Genomic DNA, 20,514 nt, shown 5'->3' on the forward strand with positions numbered 1-20,514 from the left:
CCATCCATCTCTTGCTCCTTCTCTCTGCTTCCCACCCCTCCCAGTCCCATTCATCTCTTGCTCCTTCCCTCTGCTTCCCACCCCTCCCAGTCCCATCCATCTGTTGCTCCTTCCCTCTGCTCCCCACCCCTCCCAGTCCCATCCATCTCTTGCTCCTTCCCTCTGCTTCCCACCTCCCAGTCCCATTCATCTCCTGCTCCTTCCCTCTGCTTCCCACCCCTCCCAGTCCCATTCATCTCCTGCTCCTTCCCTCTGCTTCCCACCCCTCCCAGTCCCATCCATCTCCTGCTCCTTCCCTCTGCTTCCCACCCCTCCCAGTCCCATTCATCTCCTGCTCCTTCCCTCTGCTTCCCACCCCTCCCAGTCCCATTCATCTCCTGCTCCTTCCCTCTTCTTCCCACCCCTCCCAGTCCCATCCATCTTCCCTCTGCTCCCCCCCCGCCCCCGAGGTCCAAGATGGTGACTCCGTTTACCCCCTCTCTTCCTCCCTCCCTCCCTCCGCCGCAGGCAACAGTCTTCAGCTTTTCCAGCGTTCCTGGCAGCGGTAGCGATGTACACGCTGCCTTCGGTCTGCCCCGGAAGCCTTCTCTTCAAGTTCCTGTTCCCACCTATGCGGGAACAGGAACTTGAAGAGAAGGCTTCGGGGCAGAGCCAAAGGCAGCGTGTACAACGCTACCGCTGCCAGGAACGCTGGAAAAGACTGCTGCCTGCGGCTGAGGGAGGGAGGGAGGGAGGGAGGGAGGAAGAGAGGGGTAGACGGACACGCTCCTCTCCGTCCGCTACTCCGCTTGGTTTCCCTGCCCTCTCGGTCTGCGTCCCGCCTTCCTCTGACATCAGAGGAAGGCGGGACGCAGACCGAGAGAGCAGGAAAGCCAAGCGGATGGAGAGGAGCGCGTGCGTGCATGTGTTTGGTTTTTTTTTTTTTAACTAATGGCGCGGCGGCGCCTCATCGTCGTTTGGGGGGCATTGCCCCCCCTCGCCCCCCCCAGTCTACGCCTATGCCCCCAAGTGTAAACCTTCAGGCCTAAGGAGCAGGAATTGTTTCCTTCGTCGTCGTGTCTCCTTGGAGACATCAGGAAAGAGTAAAACTTTTAAACCCAAAAAGGGTTTATCTTTATTTCGAAAAAACAGACGAAAGATCCAATTCTTGTCTGGTAATAGTGCAACTGTAGCCACCAATGTAGCTGCAGTTGCTAATTCGGTATCAGAAGTCTCAAGCAAGAGAGAGACATTTATCGGAGCTTCGGGTTGAGAGGTTCCTTTCCCAGGGATATAGTAAACCATAGTCATTGGTGGTAAGTTCTGTTCAGGAATTAGTAAATTTTCACGCATATAGCATTTCAACATATCCATAGGAGCAACATTTTGAAGTCTAGGAAAGTTGACAAATCTTAGGTTATGATTTTTAGTGTAATTATCAAAGGTTTCCATTTTATCTCTAAGACTCGTCAAATCTTTCATCATAATAGGTTGTACCGTTTCAAGCTTCATAATTCTCTGATCCAAGTTAACAAATTTCCCATTCAAATCTTTAATCTGTTCCTCTTGTACCACCAGATTACTTTCCAGAGATTTAACTTTAGGCTGGACATCATTTATCTGCTTAAAGAAAACTTGTCCTAGGTTGGAAACCAGGTCCCACAAAGCTTCTAATGTCACATCTTTTGGTCTAATCATAAATTCTTTAGGAAGTTCAAACCTTACAGGCTGGTCTCGGTCCTCACTCTGCCCCTCTGCTCCTCTCCCCTCAGTTTGCGATGTTTCCACAGGCAAACTGCTCTCCAGTCCTACCTCTGTAGTAAGGGAGGCTTCGATTCGGCGATCTTCTGGGCCCCTAACCTCTGCGGGAGTGGACCCCGTCGAATCCAGGAGGAAAGAGCTGGCGCCAATCGGCTGGGGAGGGGGAGTGCGTTCAGCGGGGCTGAGAGTTACTTCAAAGCCAGAGAGCGCCGAAGTGTCCGTTTCGCCAGCGCGCACCTCTGGAAGCGAACCGCCGTCGCGGTGAACTCCCTGAGATCTCAAATATCGATCCATCGGACCAGGTAATGAGGGAGTTAGCGGGGAAGCCCTACCCACTAGTCTCCCTCTTCGTTTCGGCATTTCTTTTTTTTAGGAGCGTGAGTCGCAGCAACCTAACAGCTTGCGGCCATCTTTGTCTCCACTGGTGTTAGTTTTGAGCATCAGCTCCCAGGTTGGGGCCAGCAGCAGCGGAGAAAAGGAAGCAAGTTTAGAGGGTAACACATTTGATATACTGCCTTTCTGTGGTACAACCAGAGCAGTTTATATATTGTATTACAGGTACTTTCTCTATCCCTAGTGGACTCAATCTAAGAGGCCCTTTTACTAAAGTTTAGCAGACACTAAATGCTATGAAGCCCATTCTATCCCTATGGGCTTCATAGCATTTAGCTTAGCAGGTGCTAAGCTTTAGTAAAAGAGCACCTAAGGTTTTGGACGTGGGGCAGTTGAGGGTTAAGTGACTTGCTCAGGTCCACAAGGAACTGTAGGGGGGGGGGGTGAACTTGGTTCCCTGGTTCTCAGCTACATGTAGCTAAAAGAGGCACTAACCATTAGGCTAGCCCTCCACTCAAGCAGACTTCTAGTTGGTAAATCACCACTCAATAATATCCTTACAACCAAATCTGTTGTGTGAACCTCAAGGGCTGGGTATGATTAGCAGGCTGGATTTAGGCATAGACATCATAGACAACTACTAGGGCACCAAAATTTAGAGATGTCAAATATCCTGGCCAAAGGATAGCCTACTAGAGCTTACTTTTAAGGCAGGAGATCTCAACCCAGTCCTCTGGAACACCCAGCTAGTCAAGTAGTCAGGATACTATATGAATATGCATTAAAGAGATTTTTGTAGAATGGAGGTAGTACATACAAATGTATTTATTTTATATCCTGCCTTCAACCAAGGCAGGTTACAAAGCAAACAGTCATAAAATATGTCATGCATATTCATTGTGGATTTTCTGAAAACATGACTGGCTACTGGCTGCACCCCTGGGGGTCAGTTGTGGCTAGGGCCTGCCCAGGGGCTCTGCATCCTTGCAAGCATTAGCATGGTGGGAGCAGGCTCGACTGGAGAATCCCATTGTCCTGCGTCTTCTTTTCTCCCTTTGCTCAGAAACACTTGTGTTATGGTGTTGCTGGCAGTGGTGCTTGGTGTCATGCACTACTCATCTGCTACATGCCACCCCATAGGGTGGGGGGGGGGGTTGTGAGGCTTGGTCCTTACATGGCTCTCCCCCTTTAGATTAGGGTGAGTAACAGTCTATTTGCATATGCAGATCATACGGAAATGGAGTTACTCACTCTGTTACTGGGTCGCTCATTCCCAGCACTAGCTCCCAGAAGCCTAGCCCTCCATCACCTCCCTCATAGCTTCCCTGATGGCTATTTCATCCCACACAGGGGTCTCAGTTCTTCTCCTTAACTGTAAGAGTGGGCTATAGGACTAACCTCAGACCCAGGTGGTTATCGTCTATGGTCTCACTCTAGTATTATTGCTCTGTGATGGGATAGAGCTTCTCAGGTAGCACTTCACCACTCTCTCAGGACAGGTAGTTAGTATTTGTATGCTCTGTACCTCCCTAATCCTCTAATAAAAACTCATAGGCATGCAGGGCTAAATGCCAATGCATTAGTTTAATAGTGTTGTTGTTCTTCATTAGGTCTAACCATTTTAGTGTAGCATGGTTTGTTATTAAAGCGAAATACCTATCTGAAGGGTCAAGATGGCAATCAAGGCAGACATGTGGGTTTGAGTTTCAGGCATCTTACAGTTTTGTTTTTCAGGGACTTCTCCATTTTGCCCATACTTGTCATGGGCAAGAGGAAAGCCAAGATCCGGGGTGTCCCCTCTACCTCTGGCTGGTAGCTGAACCAGACAACACTGGAAAGATTTGGCGTTCAGCAGCAGGAGGAAGCAGTGCTCACTTTAGTTGGGTCCGCCAGGACAGTGTCAGACCACAGTGCCGAAGGAGTATCGCTTAGTCCTCCTCGGAGGAAGCAGTGCTCACTTTAGTTGGGTCCGCCAGGATAGTGTCATACCACAGTGCGGAAGGAGTATTGCTTAGCCCTCCTCTGATGGCAGTGCCCCCACAACCCGGAAGCGGTCTTGCGGCAGGAGAGGCACAGAGCGACAGAACACCAAGTGAGGTGTCTGTTTCTCCAGTTGTGCGAGGGGGACCCACTGTGACTTCTACCCCTTCTGCATCTGTAGGGGGGCAGCAGGCTGGTTATCAGCTTTTATCAGCTTTTGCCTCCGGTAGGAAGTCTGACCGCCAAGGATCTGGGAATTACAGAGACAAGCTGCTGTGACCATGGAGTCCTTTTTTGATCTGATTCAGGGAGTACATCATCCCTTCAAAAGATTTCAGACTCCTCTGGGAGTGAAGTACAAAGTCTAAGAGAAACCTGTGGAACCCTATCTAATGACCTGGGGCAACAGGGTACAAGAATTGATGCGTTAGATGAAGGAAATAAACAACTTCAGAGCTTCTCTTTGACTACAATCAAGAAAAGAAATATTGTGCCTCGTAAGTTGAAGTATTTAGAAAATCAAACTAGAAAGAATAATCTGAGGTTTCTTAATTTCCCAAACTCTCCTTTGATTTCACCATTGGACATGGTTAAAAAAAATATTTTCAGGAGATATTGAGGATTCCAGCAGAGGGTTTTCCACCTCAGTATCTCTCAGGACTATCTAATAGAGCTGGCGATAGATCTCAAGCAGAAATTAATCTGACTGAATTTCTAGAAAGCTCCTTGGAAGTGGTAACTGAACGCACCACATTGCTTGTGACTTTTGCTCTAGAATTAGATAGGAATAATGTTTTCCGTTTATACTTTCATCATATCAATGTAGTTTTCTTGGGTTCAAAAATACAGATTTTTTCTGATTTGACAAGAGACATTCAAAAAAGAAGGAGGGAATTTTTGGCTCTCGGCCGAGTTTCTTTTCCTAAATAGGACTTTTGAATTGAAATCTTCCTGTCGATGTTTAGTGTCTTTAAACACTATTAATTATGTTTTCTTTGACCCCAAGAAACTGTTACAATGGATAATTTCCAAGGAAGGTGAACTGAATGTACCCATGACAGATCCTGCAAGATAAGGATGTACGATTAGGCTGGCTGTGAGTATTAGCTTTCTTTGTCTGCCTTTGGGATTTTTTATTTGTAAAAGGAATTTTAATTACCTTATATATTTTCTCTTATCTTGGCTCTAAATTGTGGACTAAGTTAATAGCATTATTTTTCCTTAAGACATTTTAGTCATTATTGTACTTTTCTTATGTTTCCACTATCATTTATAAGGTTATTTTATGAATGTTAAGATTGTAATGAGCATAAATGTAAAATATAATTTAAAAAAGTAAAATACCTAAGCGGAATTACCAGAGGGCTTCTACAGCCTATTTCACAGCCAGGCACTCCTTTTCCATGATCAAGTATTTCTGCCTCTGGAGAGCTTCCTGCTAGCATACATGACAGGGTGTTTCTCCTCTCCTTTTCTTCTGTTCCCAGCCCCACCCCTGAAGCGTCTGTTTGTAAGATTGAACCCCTGGCTAAAGTCAATATTCCTCCTTAGTACCTATTCCTTACAAAGGGTTTCCTTTAAGATTTTAAATGCTTGCTCAGCAGCACCATCCCAAATCAGCCAGGAGTTTTTCAACAGGGCTATGAGAGCAGTAGCTTTCTCTGAAAACTGAGGAATGAACTTCCGGTAATACCCTATCATTCCTAGGAATGCCCTCAGTCGTTTCTTTGTCCGAGGAATGACTACAGCCTGAGTACCTCAGGTTTGGATGGCATTGGCTTCACCCACCCATTCCCCACTCAGTGCCCCAAATACTGAACCTCTCCCTGACCCATGTATTTCTCCACCAAGTAACACTTCTTAGGGTTAGCAGTCAGTGACTCTTCCACGTGGACAAGAAAATTACCACATTATCCAGATAGGCATTGGCATACTCCTGATGGAGACTTAACACCATATTCATAACTCTCTAAAAGGTTGCTGGGGTCCCATGAAGCCCAAACAGGAGGACGGTGAACTGTTATAGCCCCTGGGGTGTAATAAAGGCTGTTTTCTCCCTAGAAGCTGGCTCAAGTGGAATTTGCCAGTACCCTTTCTTTAAATCTAGGGTAGATATGTAGTGGGGCCCTCCAACTGCTCTGCCAAATCGTCAATTTTGTTTTTTTTTGTTACATTTGTACCCCGCGCTTTCCCACTCATGGCAGGCTCATTCTGGACATGGGGTAGACACCAAAATAAAATACAGCATTGACTTGCCTAAACTCAATGCAAAATCGGGTCGACTCATCTGGCTTGGGTACCAGTACAAGAGGACTGGTCCATTCGCTTATGGATTCTTCAATGACCCCCTAACTTCAATATATTGGCCACTTCTTTTCTTACTGCCTTTCATTTGGTCTCTGGGAGGTGATAAGGCTTTTGCCTTATCACTTTCTCGGGTTATGTAACTATTCTATGGACCCCTAACTGTGTGTGGCCTGGCAAACGAGAAAACACATCCTGAAATTTCAAAACTAAATGTTCTATTTGTACTCTCTGCTCTGGGGTCAGTGATTCCCCTATGTTCACACTTTGTTCTCCCTCCAACCTGGCTGAATCCGGTCCTAAGTCTTCCTTTCCTTTGAGGGTCTGTACCCCCAACCCTTCTCAAGTTATTCAGGCTTTCAACAAAATTCATATGAAATATCTGACTTCTTTTTCCTTTTTGGTTGACCTCGTAATCCACTGGACCAACCCTTCACCATACCACAAAAGGTCCCTTCCACTTAGCCAACAATTTGTTAGTAGAGGTGGTAACAATACTAGCACCTTATCTTGGGGCTTAAATAGCATTTTTGTCATAGTAAAATTTTTGCTGGGCCTGGGCCTTCACAAGTTCTCTCTTTACTCTCTAATTATTTTCTCTATTCTCTCTTTCTGTTCCAAGGCATGCTCAACTACTGAGCCCACTTGTCTATCTCTTACTGTCCAGCTTCCTGTACTACCTCTAACAGGTTCCTGGGTTGGCGGCCAAACAATAATTCAAATAGGGAAAAACCTACGGAAGCCTAGGGAACTTCTCTATGGGCAAACAATACATACGGAATTACCATGTCTCATTCTTTTACATTATCTTCATTACGCTTCTTCACCATACGGATGAGGCTCTGGTTAAATCTCTCTACTAACCCATCCATCTGCAGATGGTAAGCTGCCATTTTCAAGTGCTTCAGCCTGAACATCCTAAAAACTCTCCTAACGTGTTGGGAAATCAGTTCCCCGGTCTGTCAATAGTTCCCTGGAAACCCAAACTGGCAAAATATTGCCATCAGCTCACGAGCTATTACCTGGGCAGAAGTCACTTGCAGGGCAAAAGTCCAGGAAAACCAGGTTGCATAGTCTACCACTATCAGAATATATTGATTGCCAGCAGTGCTGTGCTCCAGTGGCCCTATGATATTAGCACCTACGCTATGGGGAAAGGGTTTCGAGAACTTTTCTCGGGCAGCCGGCTGGGGTACCTTCTGACATTCAGGACAGGATCGGCAGTACTCTCTCACTTCCTCATAAACCTTTGGCCAAAAAATTGTTGTATAATGCAGGCTACCATTCCATGCTCCCTTAAGTGACCCACTAATGGGTGGGCATCGGCTAGGGTCAACAGGGTCTTTCTAAATACTTTGGATATTAGTAGCTGTAAATGTTCTACCCGATATAGAAGACTATTTTTCTTAATAAAGTATGGTCCTCTACTCTCCTCCCTCTTCCCTGGTCCCAACACTCTGTCAGAGAGGGATCCCCTGTCTGCTCCTCTGGTAACCTGTGAAACCGATTCATATGTTCTTCCCCTAAGGTTTCTACTGTACCTGGAGGAATTAACCCTTTCTATTTCTCAGCTCATTTTTTAGACTTAGTTTTCCAGTTCTTCCCCAGTTCCTCTACAACGCCTTGGGTGGCGAAGGGAAATAGTTCTCCTAATTGCAAGTCCTCAGCGTGTGGAGGGGAATAATTCCTAGCTCTTGTTGATACACATATTTCCTTTGGGTTTAGAACTGTCCCCATTCCTACCCAGACTCTCGCTAAAATTAGGGGAAAGGGCAATTTTTCCACCACAGCTTCTTGAGGGACTGTGTTCTTCCTTCCCAGGTCTCACCTACCTCATAGGTAGGTTCCCGCTTTATATCCCCATGCACACAATGTACCAGTACCACCTCACTAAAGTGGCCTTCCCTCTTCCCTATACAAAGGGACCTGGCTAACGCTCTGGACATGAGGGACTCATTACTCCCGGTGTCTAAAAGGGCTTCCAGACTACATCAGCTACTCATACCCCCATTTTTATGGCCAACCCCTGACCTCCTGGGGCTGGGAATGACTTGACTCCTAACCCCGAAAAGGAGAAGTCCATCAGAGGGTAATCTCTTTGAAAGTGTCCCTCCTTCCCGCAAGTGAAACACCTATAAGTGGGGCGGGTTTCCTGGCGGGAAATGCAGCTCATGGTCTCCCACTTTACCCTTCCTAAATCCCCAGATGAAAGGCCCACTCAGTCCTTCTTGGAATCTACAACCTCTTCCCTAGGGGGTTTAGCTATCTTTTTCCCTACTAGAGTATTGGGGTTTTCTTGGGGCCAGGCACTTCCTTTCCCTTGTTCCACCCCTCTTCTGCTTCCATGTATTTCTCCACCAGTAAAGTAGCCTCCTTGATTGTCTAGTAATCCAGGATTTTATAGAAGAAGGCAAAATGGTTAGAAATTGTTCTAATACTATGGACCTAACCAGTCCTGCGATATTTTCTGTTCTGGTTCCAACCCCTGGGAGGCTAAGTCCATCAATTGTTGTATAACAACCCGGGGTCACTCCTCTTTCTGAAACATACAGGCCCTAAACCTTCTTCAATAATTTTCAGCTGTGAGGCCCAACCTGTCCTGTATAGCTACTTTGACTTCTTTATAGTTCAAGGCTTGGGTGGCACTTAATGCCCTATATGCAGCTTGGGCCTCCCCGGTTTGGTAAGGAGCCAAAATGATAGCCCATTGGTTCAGGGGCCACTGTGCCGCAGTGGACACCCGCTCAAATGTAGTAAAAAATGCTTTTGGGTCATCTTCTGGTCCCATCTTAGTAAGGGGCAACCCCCTAGGCCAGTTCAACCAGGAGATCCCAACTGCTCTATCTGAAAGTTTCACCTCAGATTCCCATTGAGTCTCTCGTTTCTGAAGGCCAGACACAAGGTTGTGTAGTTCCAGGGCCTGCCCTTCCAGTAATTGCAACAAAGGTTGCTGCTGTTGCACCTGTTGTTCCAAGGTCCTGGCAAAACTGGAGGTCCATTGCTTCTTGTTGGGCCTTAACTTGCTCCATGACCCACTTCATGAAGGCTTCCGATGCCATCTTCTTGCAAAACTTGGAAAACAAACAACACCAAGTGCCACTCCTAAAACTTCAGGTGTGCCCTCCCCTTTTGGTTGCTAGGCCCCACCCAGCCCTTCTTTGAACCCCTGCTTTATATCCTCAACCTGTATCCCCAGGGTACCTTACTAGCAGTACAGGTGAGTCTGCATTCTGCAAGGGTTCTTGGGCTGTTCAGCACTGCATGTGGTCTCAACGATCCCAGTACTACCAACACTTATCATATACCTCCCACCCAAAGGTAGTGGGGGAGTCAAGTATCTGTGAATTTCACAGCAACCCAATAATCCAGGGTCAAAGTGGATCAATAAATGCTTTGCAAAAGTCCAACAGCAAAAGAGTGTTTCTTAAACAAAACTCTAATCCCCCCCCCCAATCACAGTCAGTCAATTACTAATTCACTTACTCACTCATTCTTTGTAAGAGAAAGCATTGTGTCCACCAGCCACAGGGTCCAGACTTGGCTCTCCCCTTAAGTTCAGGGTGAGTTTACAACTCTACCACAATCTATCCCCCTGTTTGCCCTAAAGTCCTGGGATGAACAGATCTTTCCCCTTTTGGGACTAATAGGGGGCCTTTCCTTGGCCCTATTAATAAGGAATGTTCACAATCTATCTGCCTATGCAGATCATATGCAAATGATTACTCTTACTGGGTACCTATCACTTGTTCCCAGCAGCACTCAGGGAATTATGTCACTAGCACCCAGAAGGCTAGTTCCCCCTCCCCCATCATCTTCTTCATAGCTTCTCTGATGGCTACTTCCTCCCAAGCTGGGGTCAAAGGTATTTGGCTACAGGGCTAATCTCAGACCCAGGTAACTGTTTTATATGATTGCATTCTGGCAGTATTGCTAGGCTGGGAACCTTTATCTGGCTGTGAGGGGTTATACACCCTGTTGTACACAAATATTTGTGATGATAGATGGGGTGGGGAAGAGATTCATACCAGCAGAGAAATGCATGGTGATAAGAGGGGGATGAAAAAGATGCTGCAGAGAAATGGAGGGGGAAGGGATAGAAACAAATAGATGCTGCAGAGAAATAGAGGGGAGGGAAGAGAGAGAGTTAATTATTGGATATGGAGGAAGGGAGAGATGCTGCAAAGGGTGTGAGGGAAGATAGAGGGAGAATATAAGATGGGGAAGGAGGGAAAGATGCTACATGGATTAGGGGTAAAGAGGATTGATGGAGATGAGGTGAGGAGATGCTACATGGGTTGGGGAGAGAGAGAAATGTTGGATTTGGGGTGGGAGAAATGATGTGCAAGAAGGAGAGGGGCAAGAAAGGGGGAAATGTTGAATATGGGGTGGAGGGGATTGAGAGATGCACAGGGAGAGGAAGAAATGTTGGAATTTGAGGTGGGTGGCAGGGAAGGAGGGAGGGAAGGAGAGATGTTGCATGGGGAGGGGGGAGGATGAAAGGGAGCCAGAGCACAAGGAAGAGGAAGAAGAGGTTGGACATGGGTGTTGAGGAGAGGGAGGGAGAGATATGCACAGGAGGGGGAGGGGAGGTTGGATCCAGGGATAAAAAGGAGGGAGAGATGCTGGACAATTGGAGGGAGGGAGGGAAGAAAGAGAGAGAGAGAGAGAAATGCTCAACCATGGGGGAAGGGGCAGGAGGGAAGAAAGAAGGGAGAGGAAGATGGAAGGGAAGGGGCAATGTCAAGCGGTGGGCAGGGGAGAAAGAGGGAGCAGGTGCTGGGCTAGAAGAGTGGAGTGAAGAAGATGCTGCAAACGGTGGAACTATGTGGGAGATGTCAAACTGGGGGGGAGGCAAGAAAATGAATGAGATGAGGATAGTGATTACAGGGGGTAGAAATATGGTAATGGGGAGTTGAACAGGACAGAGGAGAAAGACAAATGTACAGCGGCCGCTTGAAGGAGAATTGGTAGAATAGAAAAAAAAATTATTAAATGGAATATGTTAGCTTTGGGAATTGAGCATAGTAAATGCTTTTGTATTGTGTTCAACAGTAAAGGAAATGCATTTCTCTTTTTATTTCTCTAGTGTGCAGTACATGCGGTACATGCTAAATTTAACTTCTTGGGGTTCCCAGTTACATTTTTGTGATCCCTTGTTCTGTATTTGGTGAGGGTCTGTTGTATGACAGTGATGGCAGCTGGGAGACAAGAGGGGAGGCAGGAAAGAGAGGGGAGCAGGAGCATCCCCCTTTTATTTTCTGACCTGTGCCCCAGCATGTTTAACACTAGTCCTGACCCTTGCTGTAGCTGGTGGGGATACTCCAGGCTCCGCCTATTCTGCCTCGCCTCACCCTATGCTTGGAATAAACTTCCTGAGCCCTTACGCCAAGCCCCCTCCCTACCCATCTTCAAATCCTTGCTCAAAGCTCACCTCTTCAATGTTGCTTTTGGCACCTAACCTTTATACCTTTCAGGAAATCTAGACTGCCCCAATTTGACTGCCCCTACTTGACTGACTTTACATTTGTCCTTTAGATTGTAAGCTCTTTGAGCAGGGACTGTCCTTCTATGTTAAATTGTACAGCGCTGCGTAACCCTAGTAGTGCTTTAGAAATGTTAAATAGTAGTAGTAGTAGTGGTGGGGATCTCCAAGCATTGCCAGCTGAGGACCTCCTCCAAAGGCAGCCAGAATTTCCTTCTGCCAAGTTCTGCAGTGTGCAGCACTGTCCTTCAGTCACTGACAACTACACATGCATAGGGTGCTGACATCTGTGGCTCAGGGTCATTTTTGCTGCCTGCAGCTTCCAAACTTGATAAAAGGAAGCTCTAGCCAACTTCAGAGGTAGTCTTCAGCTGACAGACCTTGGGGATTTTCATTAGTTAAAGTATTTATATTTTGAGTTGTGAGGTGACAGGGGAGGGGTAAAGATGGTGGTGGTAGGACATGAGCAGAGAAAATGTGACACCCAGTTTGGGCTCAGGCCCACCCAAAATTGTCTGGCTACGCCATGGGCACTACTAGACACTGTTGCCTTCAGTGTTTGGCAGAGCTGCCAAGTTACCCACTCCAGTTTGGGCAATCTTGGTTTTAAACTTACATCTCAAAGTGTAGCATTTGTAGTTCCTGATTCTACTTATTAAAATCAGTGTGGTGTGTCCCATAATGCAACATGATGAGGTAATCCAGGACTGGCCAAAAAGTCTCCCTCCTGGAATAGGTACCAGGCAGCTCTAGTTGGGTCACTTAATTCCTCCTCCCCCCTCCCTTTTATTTGGAATACACTGATTGGTGTTGCCTATCTATGGCAGCAAAATCTAAAATCTGATCCTGATGACCGGTCCAAGTACTCGTATTGACCGTTGGATGCGGGGTTGTTTTTTTGTTTGTTTTTTTGCAGCAGGAGTAGCGCTTCGGATTTGGTAAAACTTCAAAATGAAGACGAGCAAAACTGTTCCTGCTGCGGCTTCACGCCACATTCGCCTGGGGTGGGGAGGGCACCCTTCACTGATGAGTTTTCGCGCTGTTGCTAGGATCGCGCGCGCGCACTGTGCTTTGGGCCCTCCTCTCCCCACTTCCACCCCCACCTGCCGCAGCCCAGCTCGGGGACTCTGAGTCTCTGCACCGCGCGGCGTGACGTCACGCAACCCTCGTCAGTCAGCTGTTCGCTGCTTGCGACTGCCGCTAGTTTGCAGTGCGGAGGCCGGACTCGGGGGCGCTGTGCCGCTTGCTTGCTTTGGTGAAGTGGTCAGGAAACCAGAAACCGATCGCAACTGGGAAGAGTGTGGCAGACCCCTGCGGTGCTCTCCTACACGCTGAAGCAGATCAGGTGAATGAATGATCGCAGGAGCCAGACGTGAAAGACTTTTCCCGGCAATGGCGGGAGCTGATGGCTGCACGTTCCCTTCTAGCAGCAGGTAAGTGTGGTCTCCCTTACCTTCCCGTTTTAGGGCGCACATAATCATGTGGGTAGCAAAGAGGCAACTAATGAGCTCGTACTGGAAAAGTTGAGAACACTTTGCAGCCCGTATTTTTTTTTTTTTTTTTTTTTGCGAGTTTGAAAGCACTTGTGTCTCTTCCCTGACCCCCCCCCCCCTCCCCCCGTTTTGGACGAAGGGTCTCTCTCTGCAGTGGATTGGATCATCAGCAAATCATTTGATTAAAGTTACCACCAGTTGTCTTTTTAAACGCTTGTACCGCGTGTTATTTTTCCTCTAGGATCGTCCTTTTAGTTATTCTACTCCACTAAGTTTCAAATAAAGGGACGGGTTAGGACATGTTCCTGTAGCAACTTTGTGAGTTACCATCCATTGTGCGCCCCATCGGCAGAGCGAGCCGTGCAGACAGGCAAGTTGGCAAGGGGTCGTCGGGCTCCCCATCCTCCATTCCCATACAATACCGGCCGCTGATCTTCATCCATACGGTGACCAGAAGCCCCTGTGGCACCTGACAAGTGTTTATACACCAGACAAACCCAGCGCTCGGGGCAAAAGTACCTATTGCCTGTCCCCTCCCAGGGCACGGTATAAGCAGTTCGCATTTCAAGCGATCGTTGTGCGTAGTTCGTATATGCTGTGCACTAATACATTCTCACAATGTGGACACACCATTATTAAGGTAAATACCCTGCCTTACATCTTCAGCTTATCATTCCGTTATTAAGGTGAACCTGAGCAAAGCCACTGCTTATCCCTGAGGGTACAATCTTGCTACTTGTAGGGATCCTGCATGAATTGGCCACCACTGGAAAGAGAATGCTAGGCGAGATGGACCTTTGGTCTGACCAGTATACTAACTTTTATGTTATCTTGTAGAGACTGCACCGCAAGAAGACTCGGGGGGGGGGGGGGGGGGGGTTACCGGCCCCTCAATGAGAGACCTGGTTGTAGATCTGTTGAGTTTCTTTTTTCGTGACTCAGCACTTATTTGTCTCGCACTGTTTCGGATGCTAGGTGCAGTGTTCCTTGACTAGACGACCCATCTAGCCCCCTAAACTGCTACCGCAGACACAGATAAAACGGAAACGTTGCAGCTGCACGATTCCTGACACTGGAGGAAAGACGGGCTCTCGGATCCAGCACTCGGGCAGGGTTAGCCATAAGTTTAAATGATTTTTTCCTGTGTGATTTGAAAAGCACCTGCAGTGCAGCGTCTGGATTTGAGAACCTCCCGGTGCATGCAGAAACTGGAAGCTGCGATTATTGCAAAATGACATCCACAACTGTAGCTGTCAATCTTTCTGCTACCTGAGCGGGGCAGAACCAGACAGACCTCCGAAACTGCAGGTGCAACATCGGTTTCCTACCTGAATGCGCCCAGAGTACCAGGAGAAAGTCCGTCCATCCACTTGTGCCTTAGCCCCCCAGGACATCTGTCGTCCTATATTATCAAACCATCTCATACATCGAATATGAAGGTTACTAGAGAAATGCTGATGCCCCATAGCAGCACTGAACTCCACAAGAATACGGCTGGTTCTCAGGAGACAGTACTATTGTCACACAGAATAGTGCATGACAAAGGGATGCAAACATGTCACGAGATCCTTTAAATGAAACTGCACCCACCAGATATTGTACAGTATTAGCCAAAGTTTGCAAACAAAGGAGTGGTAGTACACGTTTTGTGTGTCACTTACAAAACGTTAACAAAGGGCTTCTCTTCCATTATGCCTCAATGAAAATAAAGCTTAGTGAATCAGACCCAGAAATTCTTTTAAGGTGCTTCTTTGCAATTTCCCTGCTTTTCCAAAAAAGGGACAGACTGGATGGGCCTTGTGGTCAACCTCTTATTCTGTGTTGTTTTGGTTTGTTTTTTAAAGGAAAACTAACTCCCTCCCCTTAAGGATGATGAAAATGCATTTGATTGTTCAAAAGTTATTTCTGTTTTATTTCTTACAGATTTTGAGCTCCAGAAAGAGTGACACCAGTAAGTTAGGTTATGTAGAGCTGGTACATAGCCAAAGTAGGCGACTGCTCCACTGGCTGCTCGGGTTTTGGTTAAAATGTTCTTTTCCTTCTGGGTTTCCCTGTATATCCAGTCTGTTTGTCCTTTTTCATGCGGCTACATAAAGTGGGGAGTAGCCTAGTGGTTAGAGCCCTGGGCTGACAAACCAGGGAAACCCAGTTCAAATCCCACTGCAGCTGCTTGTGATTTTGGGCAAGTTACCTACCTCCGCCCCTTTTTTTTACAAAGCTGCACCAGCGACTGCTGGTCCTGTAATGTCAACACAGTCCACTCAAATGTAGATGAGCTGTGTCAGCATTGCTGTGTGGCTCTGTAAAAAGAGGGGGGGTTAATCCTCTATTCCCATGGGTACAAATTTACTCCCTTTACTAAGCCACGCTAGCGGCTGGCGGTGCGCTAACGCTGACACAGCCCATTCACTTTGAATGGTCTGTGTTGGCATTGCTGCATGATGTGTAAATGGGGGGGGGGGGAGGGGTTAGATTGTAAGTCCTCTGGGGACAGGGAGATACCTAGTGTAGCTGAACCCTTAAATAAATATTAACCTACCAACATTAACATTTGTGAAAAGAAAAACGGCTATGTAGTTGAGTGGAGACAGATGTTTCTTCTTAACATACAACCCTTTAGGACTACACAAACCTCTCCGTCTCAGGCTTTTAGATCCTCAAAACCTTTGTTAGCACAGACAAATAAGACAAATAATAACAGATAATGCCCTGTGGATATGAACCTGCATAAAATTATTTTATATAGTTTATTATGAGCTTCTGATCTATATTTGAACTCCTGAAAAGTTGTTTTTCAAGCTCAAATAGCAAATAAGATATTCACCCAGTCTTTCCAAACAACCATTTGCTTCTGCTTCCGAGCAGACCTGTAGATGGGTGAAACCGTCCCCAATGTGTTGTAGCTGAAATGTATTCAGTATTCCGTTAAAAAGAGCTAGTGTGAGCTGCAGATATTGCCTTTTAGAATGCAGAATTTGGATCTGCTGCTGCTTCTTAGTCAAGTGATCATTGAATCATCCAAATCAAAAGGTGGCATAGACCAGAGGTGTACAACCCTGATCCTCGAGGACCTTGAATGGCCCCTTCTTTCAGGATACCCACAATGAATATTCATCAGACAAATCTGCATAGCTTAATCAGAGATTCAGCTTCATTTGCATAGTTTGGTTACCTGGAAAAGCAGACCTGTTGGTGGACCTGGACAACAAATGGTGAGACTCAGGCCTAGAACATTCTTCACTGTGGAGTTGGAGGCCCAAGGATCTGAAGTTTCCTTCTTTCTCCAGTTTACCTTTGCCAACCTTTTTCCGCCCATTAAGGTGGCAGAATCTTACAGATCTGGAGACACAGAAGATTACCACAAATCCTCCTCTACTGGTTTAAAAGAAGCTAGCCGGAGCCAACGTTTTATTGCTTCTTGAAGAGCTGCCTCAAAATGCATCTGGATAACTTAACTTTTCTATTGCCAGCTCTCGCTAATGTGTTTCTGGATATCTAGTGCTCCTAAAAAAAAAAATAAAACTGTAAAGGGGAATGAGTCCCACACAACAGATCAGTGCAAGCAGGGTAGAGACTGAACCAAAGTGAGTTTCATTGTTCAAAACTGAGGCAAAGACGATAGAAAGTGAACAAGTTGTCATCTGTCTGTGGATTGCGGTCTGCAAAAATGTTAGAACTCATGCTTTCATATAAGAAAAAAACAGGTAAGAGCTTAGTGACAGACACTGTCTCCTGTTAGTTACCCCTCCTTCGGGGCCAGCTGCCCTCTCCTGTCAGTTACTTTTAAGCTGCAGAAATGTCAGAGGTGTGCTTCAGAGCCATGGCCCTGGAGTGAGGTCAAAGTAACATTTATGAAGTTCACCTCTTGGCCCTTTTGCCTAAAGTTTGAGCAATGAGCTGGGGGAAAGTACCAGCTTAGCCTTTTGTCTGAGATGGAGAACCTGTAGAACATGTGAGAGTATCACTCTATCACCTGACTCCGCTGGGTACATGAAATTATTTGGACCCTGGCTAAATGGGAGGATTAAATTTTCTGTTACACTCCAGTGGTTTCTCTATTTATTGATGTTAAATAACATGGGACAACTGTGCTGTGTAAACCTTTGAGAAGTCAGGGGCTTTCCTGCTGAGGTACCACAAAAGTTTATAACCTCTGCTTGTGATGTGACTGGCAGCTCTGGATAAATTAATGCAAAACATACATCTTTATTGGAACTACTGTAATATGTACTTGTCTTACATCAGTGAGTCACGGGTGACCAGTTTTGACCTTTCTTTTCCTCTCTTGTTGTAAATACTGTAACGTACAACAGGGTGCGCTGTAATGCTGAAATAACAGTATGCTCATGCGTTATCTGGCAGGCAAGTGGTGAAGGCTGGTTGTGTGGTTGAATTGTAAACACTTTGGGGAAGGAAGTCGTTATCTCGTGTACCTGTATGTCTTATGTTTGTCATGGCTTATGCGTCTCCCTGCTTCTGGTGTATGTGTTCTGAATTTCAGGGAAGACTGTCAAAATTAGATATGTAGTGAAAACAAAACTATGTAACTGCATCAGTTATTTTGAAGTTTTAAACTTGATTCCCTGTTGTATAGAATTCAGGACCTAGACCATATGCTCTGAAACAAGAATTCAGGGTACATAAATTGTATTTCATAGTGGGACTGAAACCTGGACAACAGAAAGCACAACAGAGGAAGGAGACTGGCAGGCACCTAATAAATTACTCTTATTATGCTCAGGGTAAATCCGTTAAGACTTGCTTTTGAGTGACTAGATTTTTATGATGCACATCAAGCATTATCTTAAAGGCCATAGTACTTGCTTACCTTCTAATTTATCACATCTATTCAAGTATGCTTTTACCTGTATGTATTGTATACCGTCCACATTGATCATAAAAGACATACTTCATATAAATCACCCAGGTCTGCCTTTGTTCTGTGATTTCTCAGCGCCCATTATCACAAGTAAACGCTGGATAAAAATCCATATGTAAGTGACTTCATGCTTTTATTCATCCCACAAGTTGTGGTCATGCTGGTGACAGCTCAACTTACTCTATAGGCCTCCTAGGGGAAACGAAGCAGTTACATCAAAGGTATAACACAAGGTAGTGTAATATCATGATTACAATAATGAAAATTCCTAATTCAGCCCAACCATATCCTTGTTCTCACTAGGGAAGTGATAAGCCACATCACATAATAATATTCTCTCACAAACAATTCAATAACGTACTGATCTCTTGATGTGAAATATGGAGAAGGTCAGTGCTTCAGCTCCTCTATTTTGTTTTACTGTCCAACTCCAGCTTCAACTCCGATTCCTACTGATATTAATTAGGCTTTAGTTTTTTTATTTTGTTCTGGATTTGTAATGTTTGTTTATTTCGAAACTGGAGCTCTTACATTTTTATCAACTCCGACTCCACCCAAAATTGCTGCCGATTCCATAGCCCTGGAGAAGACATTATAAAGTAGCATACTATGCCATATTATGTATTGTTGTTTGAATATTTTTACTGTTGTAATTGTCTGTTGCTTATGTTTAACTTATTTTTGCTGTACACCGCCTTGAGTGAATTCCTTCAAAAAGGTGGTAAATAAATCCTAATAAATAAATAAATGTCAAGTCTCCATATCCTTCAGGGCCATAAAAAGGGGCAAACTGAGAAGGGGACTTATTAGCCGCTATGATGCCCTGATGATCAATTCCTCACACTGTTCAGAAACAGCTCCCTAAAAATAGCGCTCCAACAGTGTGGGGAATTAACTCCTCAATGATCAACGCTAATAACATGCAAATTTATGCACGTTATTAGCGTTGATCATCCTGGGAAAGTGCGGGAGGATGCTCAGGCACAATCCTCCCGCACTTGTTTAACAGGTCCAGGCTGTCAAAAGCCAAGGGCAGTCGAAACACAGGGGCTGGAGGTCCATAGGACCTCCGGACCCCAAAGCAAGGCCCTGGTGGCCTAGTGCCCCCCTCAAGCACCCACTCACCCCCGCCATGCCACGAGGGCACGGGGTGACTGGAGGTCCGGTGGATCTCCAGCCCCTCCCAACACCCCAAAAAAATCTGGTGGCCCAAGTAGGCTTCCAACGCAACCCCCTCACCTGGTGGTCTAGTGGTAAATCCTCCCCCCCATACCTCGCGGAGGAGGGAGCAATACTCCCTCTTCTTCCAGCCAGTGCCACCTGCAAAATGGTAGTGCCCTGCCCTGCCTGTTGCATCGCCATTTTGAAGGTGGCACTGGCTGGAAGAGGAGGAAGTGTTGCTCCCTCCTCCAACAAGAGGTACGGGGGGGGGGGGGAGGATTTACACTAGACCACCAGGGATGGTAGGAGGGAGTTGCTTTGGCAGCCCACTTGGGCCACCAGGTAGGGAAACCCTACCCAGTGCATCCCAGGATGCATCGGGCAGGGTGCCACCATTTTGTAGGTAGCGCTGGCTGGACGAGGAGGGAGGATTTTCCACTAGACCACCAGGGTGGAGGTTGCGTTGGTAGCCCACTTGGGCCACCAGGTACATTTTCTTGTGTGTTGGGGGGGGGGGGCTGGATATCCACCAGACCTCCAGCCCCCATCGGACATCCAGTCCTGTGTGTTCTCGTGGGTGGGGGGGGGCCTTGTTTTGGGAGGTAGGTCTGGGGGCTCTTGGACCTCCCATACATGGTGGGAGCCTTAACCCTATGCCAGCCCTGAGCTGGCGTAAGGTTAAGGTGCCATTCTGGCCCTACGATTGGAGCACTGTTCTCTGATCTTAGGGGCAGAATACAAGCAGAGCTCATTTAAATCTATTTTAAATGAGCTCTGCATTATGGTTTTGCTTTGGCACTTTCATCCCAATGATCATGGCGCAGGTAACTGCGGGCACTAGTCCGGCGCTAGTGGCTTCTAGCGCCCGTATTTACCTTTCATCATTGGGTTGTGAGCCATTTAAAAATTTTTTTTTTTTTTTTTTTTTTAAGAACTTGTAGTCTGGACTAACATTTTTTGGGATGGGGCTAATTGTAAGCGGAGAGATGAACAGCCAAGGGTAGATGTAGGGTAAGTGGGGCAGTCACCTGGGGCGTAAGAACTGGTGCTACGAGAAACCCCGTTAGTCTGGAAAAGGAGCAGGGCCAGCCTACCTATTAGGCAAACTAGGTAGTTGCCTAGGGTGTCAGCTTCTGGAGGGC

The 20,514-nt window shown here is 46.5% G+C and overlaps 1 protein-coding gene across 1 annotated transcript in view; it reads left to right on the plus strand.

Annotated features, from left to right (window-relative positions):
* The first annotated feature begins 13,007 nt into the window (after nucleotides 1-13,007).
* BMF (Bcl2 modifying factor) overlaps nucleotides 13,008-20,514 on the plus strand; it is a 60,402-nt gene continuing 52,895 nt past the window's right edge. The window contains exon 1 of the mRNA XM_030214598.1: nucleotides 13,008-13,272. Coding sequence (XP_030070458.1) covers nucleotides 13,193-13,272 — 80 coding nt within the window. The 5' untranslated portion in view covers nucleotides 13,008-13,192. The remainder of the gene's footprint in view (nucleotides 13,273-20,514) is intronic.

This window comes from Microcaecilia unicolor, chromosome 9, assembly GCF_901765095.1.
Source record: "Microcaecilia unicolor chromosome 9, aMicUni1.1, whole genome shotgun sequence".
Lineage (NCBI taxonomy): Eukaryota > Metazoa > Chordata > Amphibia > Gymnophiona > Siphonopidae > Microcaecilia > Microcaecilia unicolor.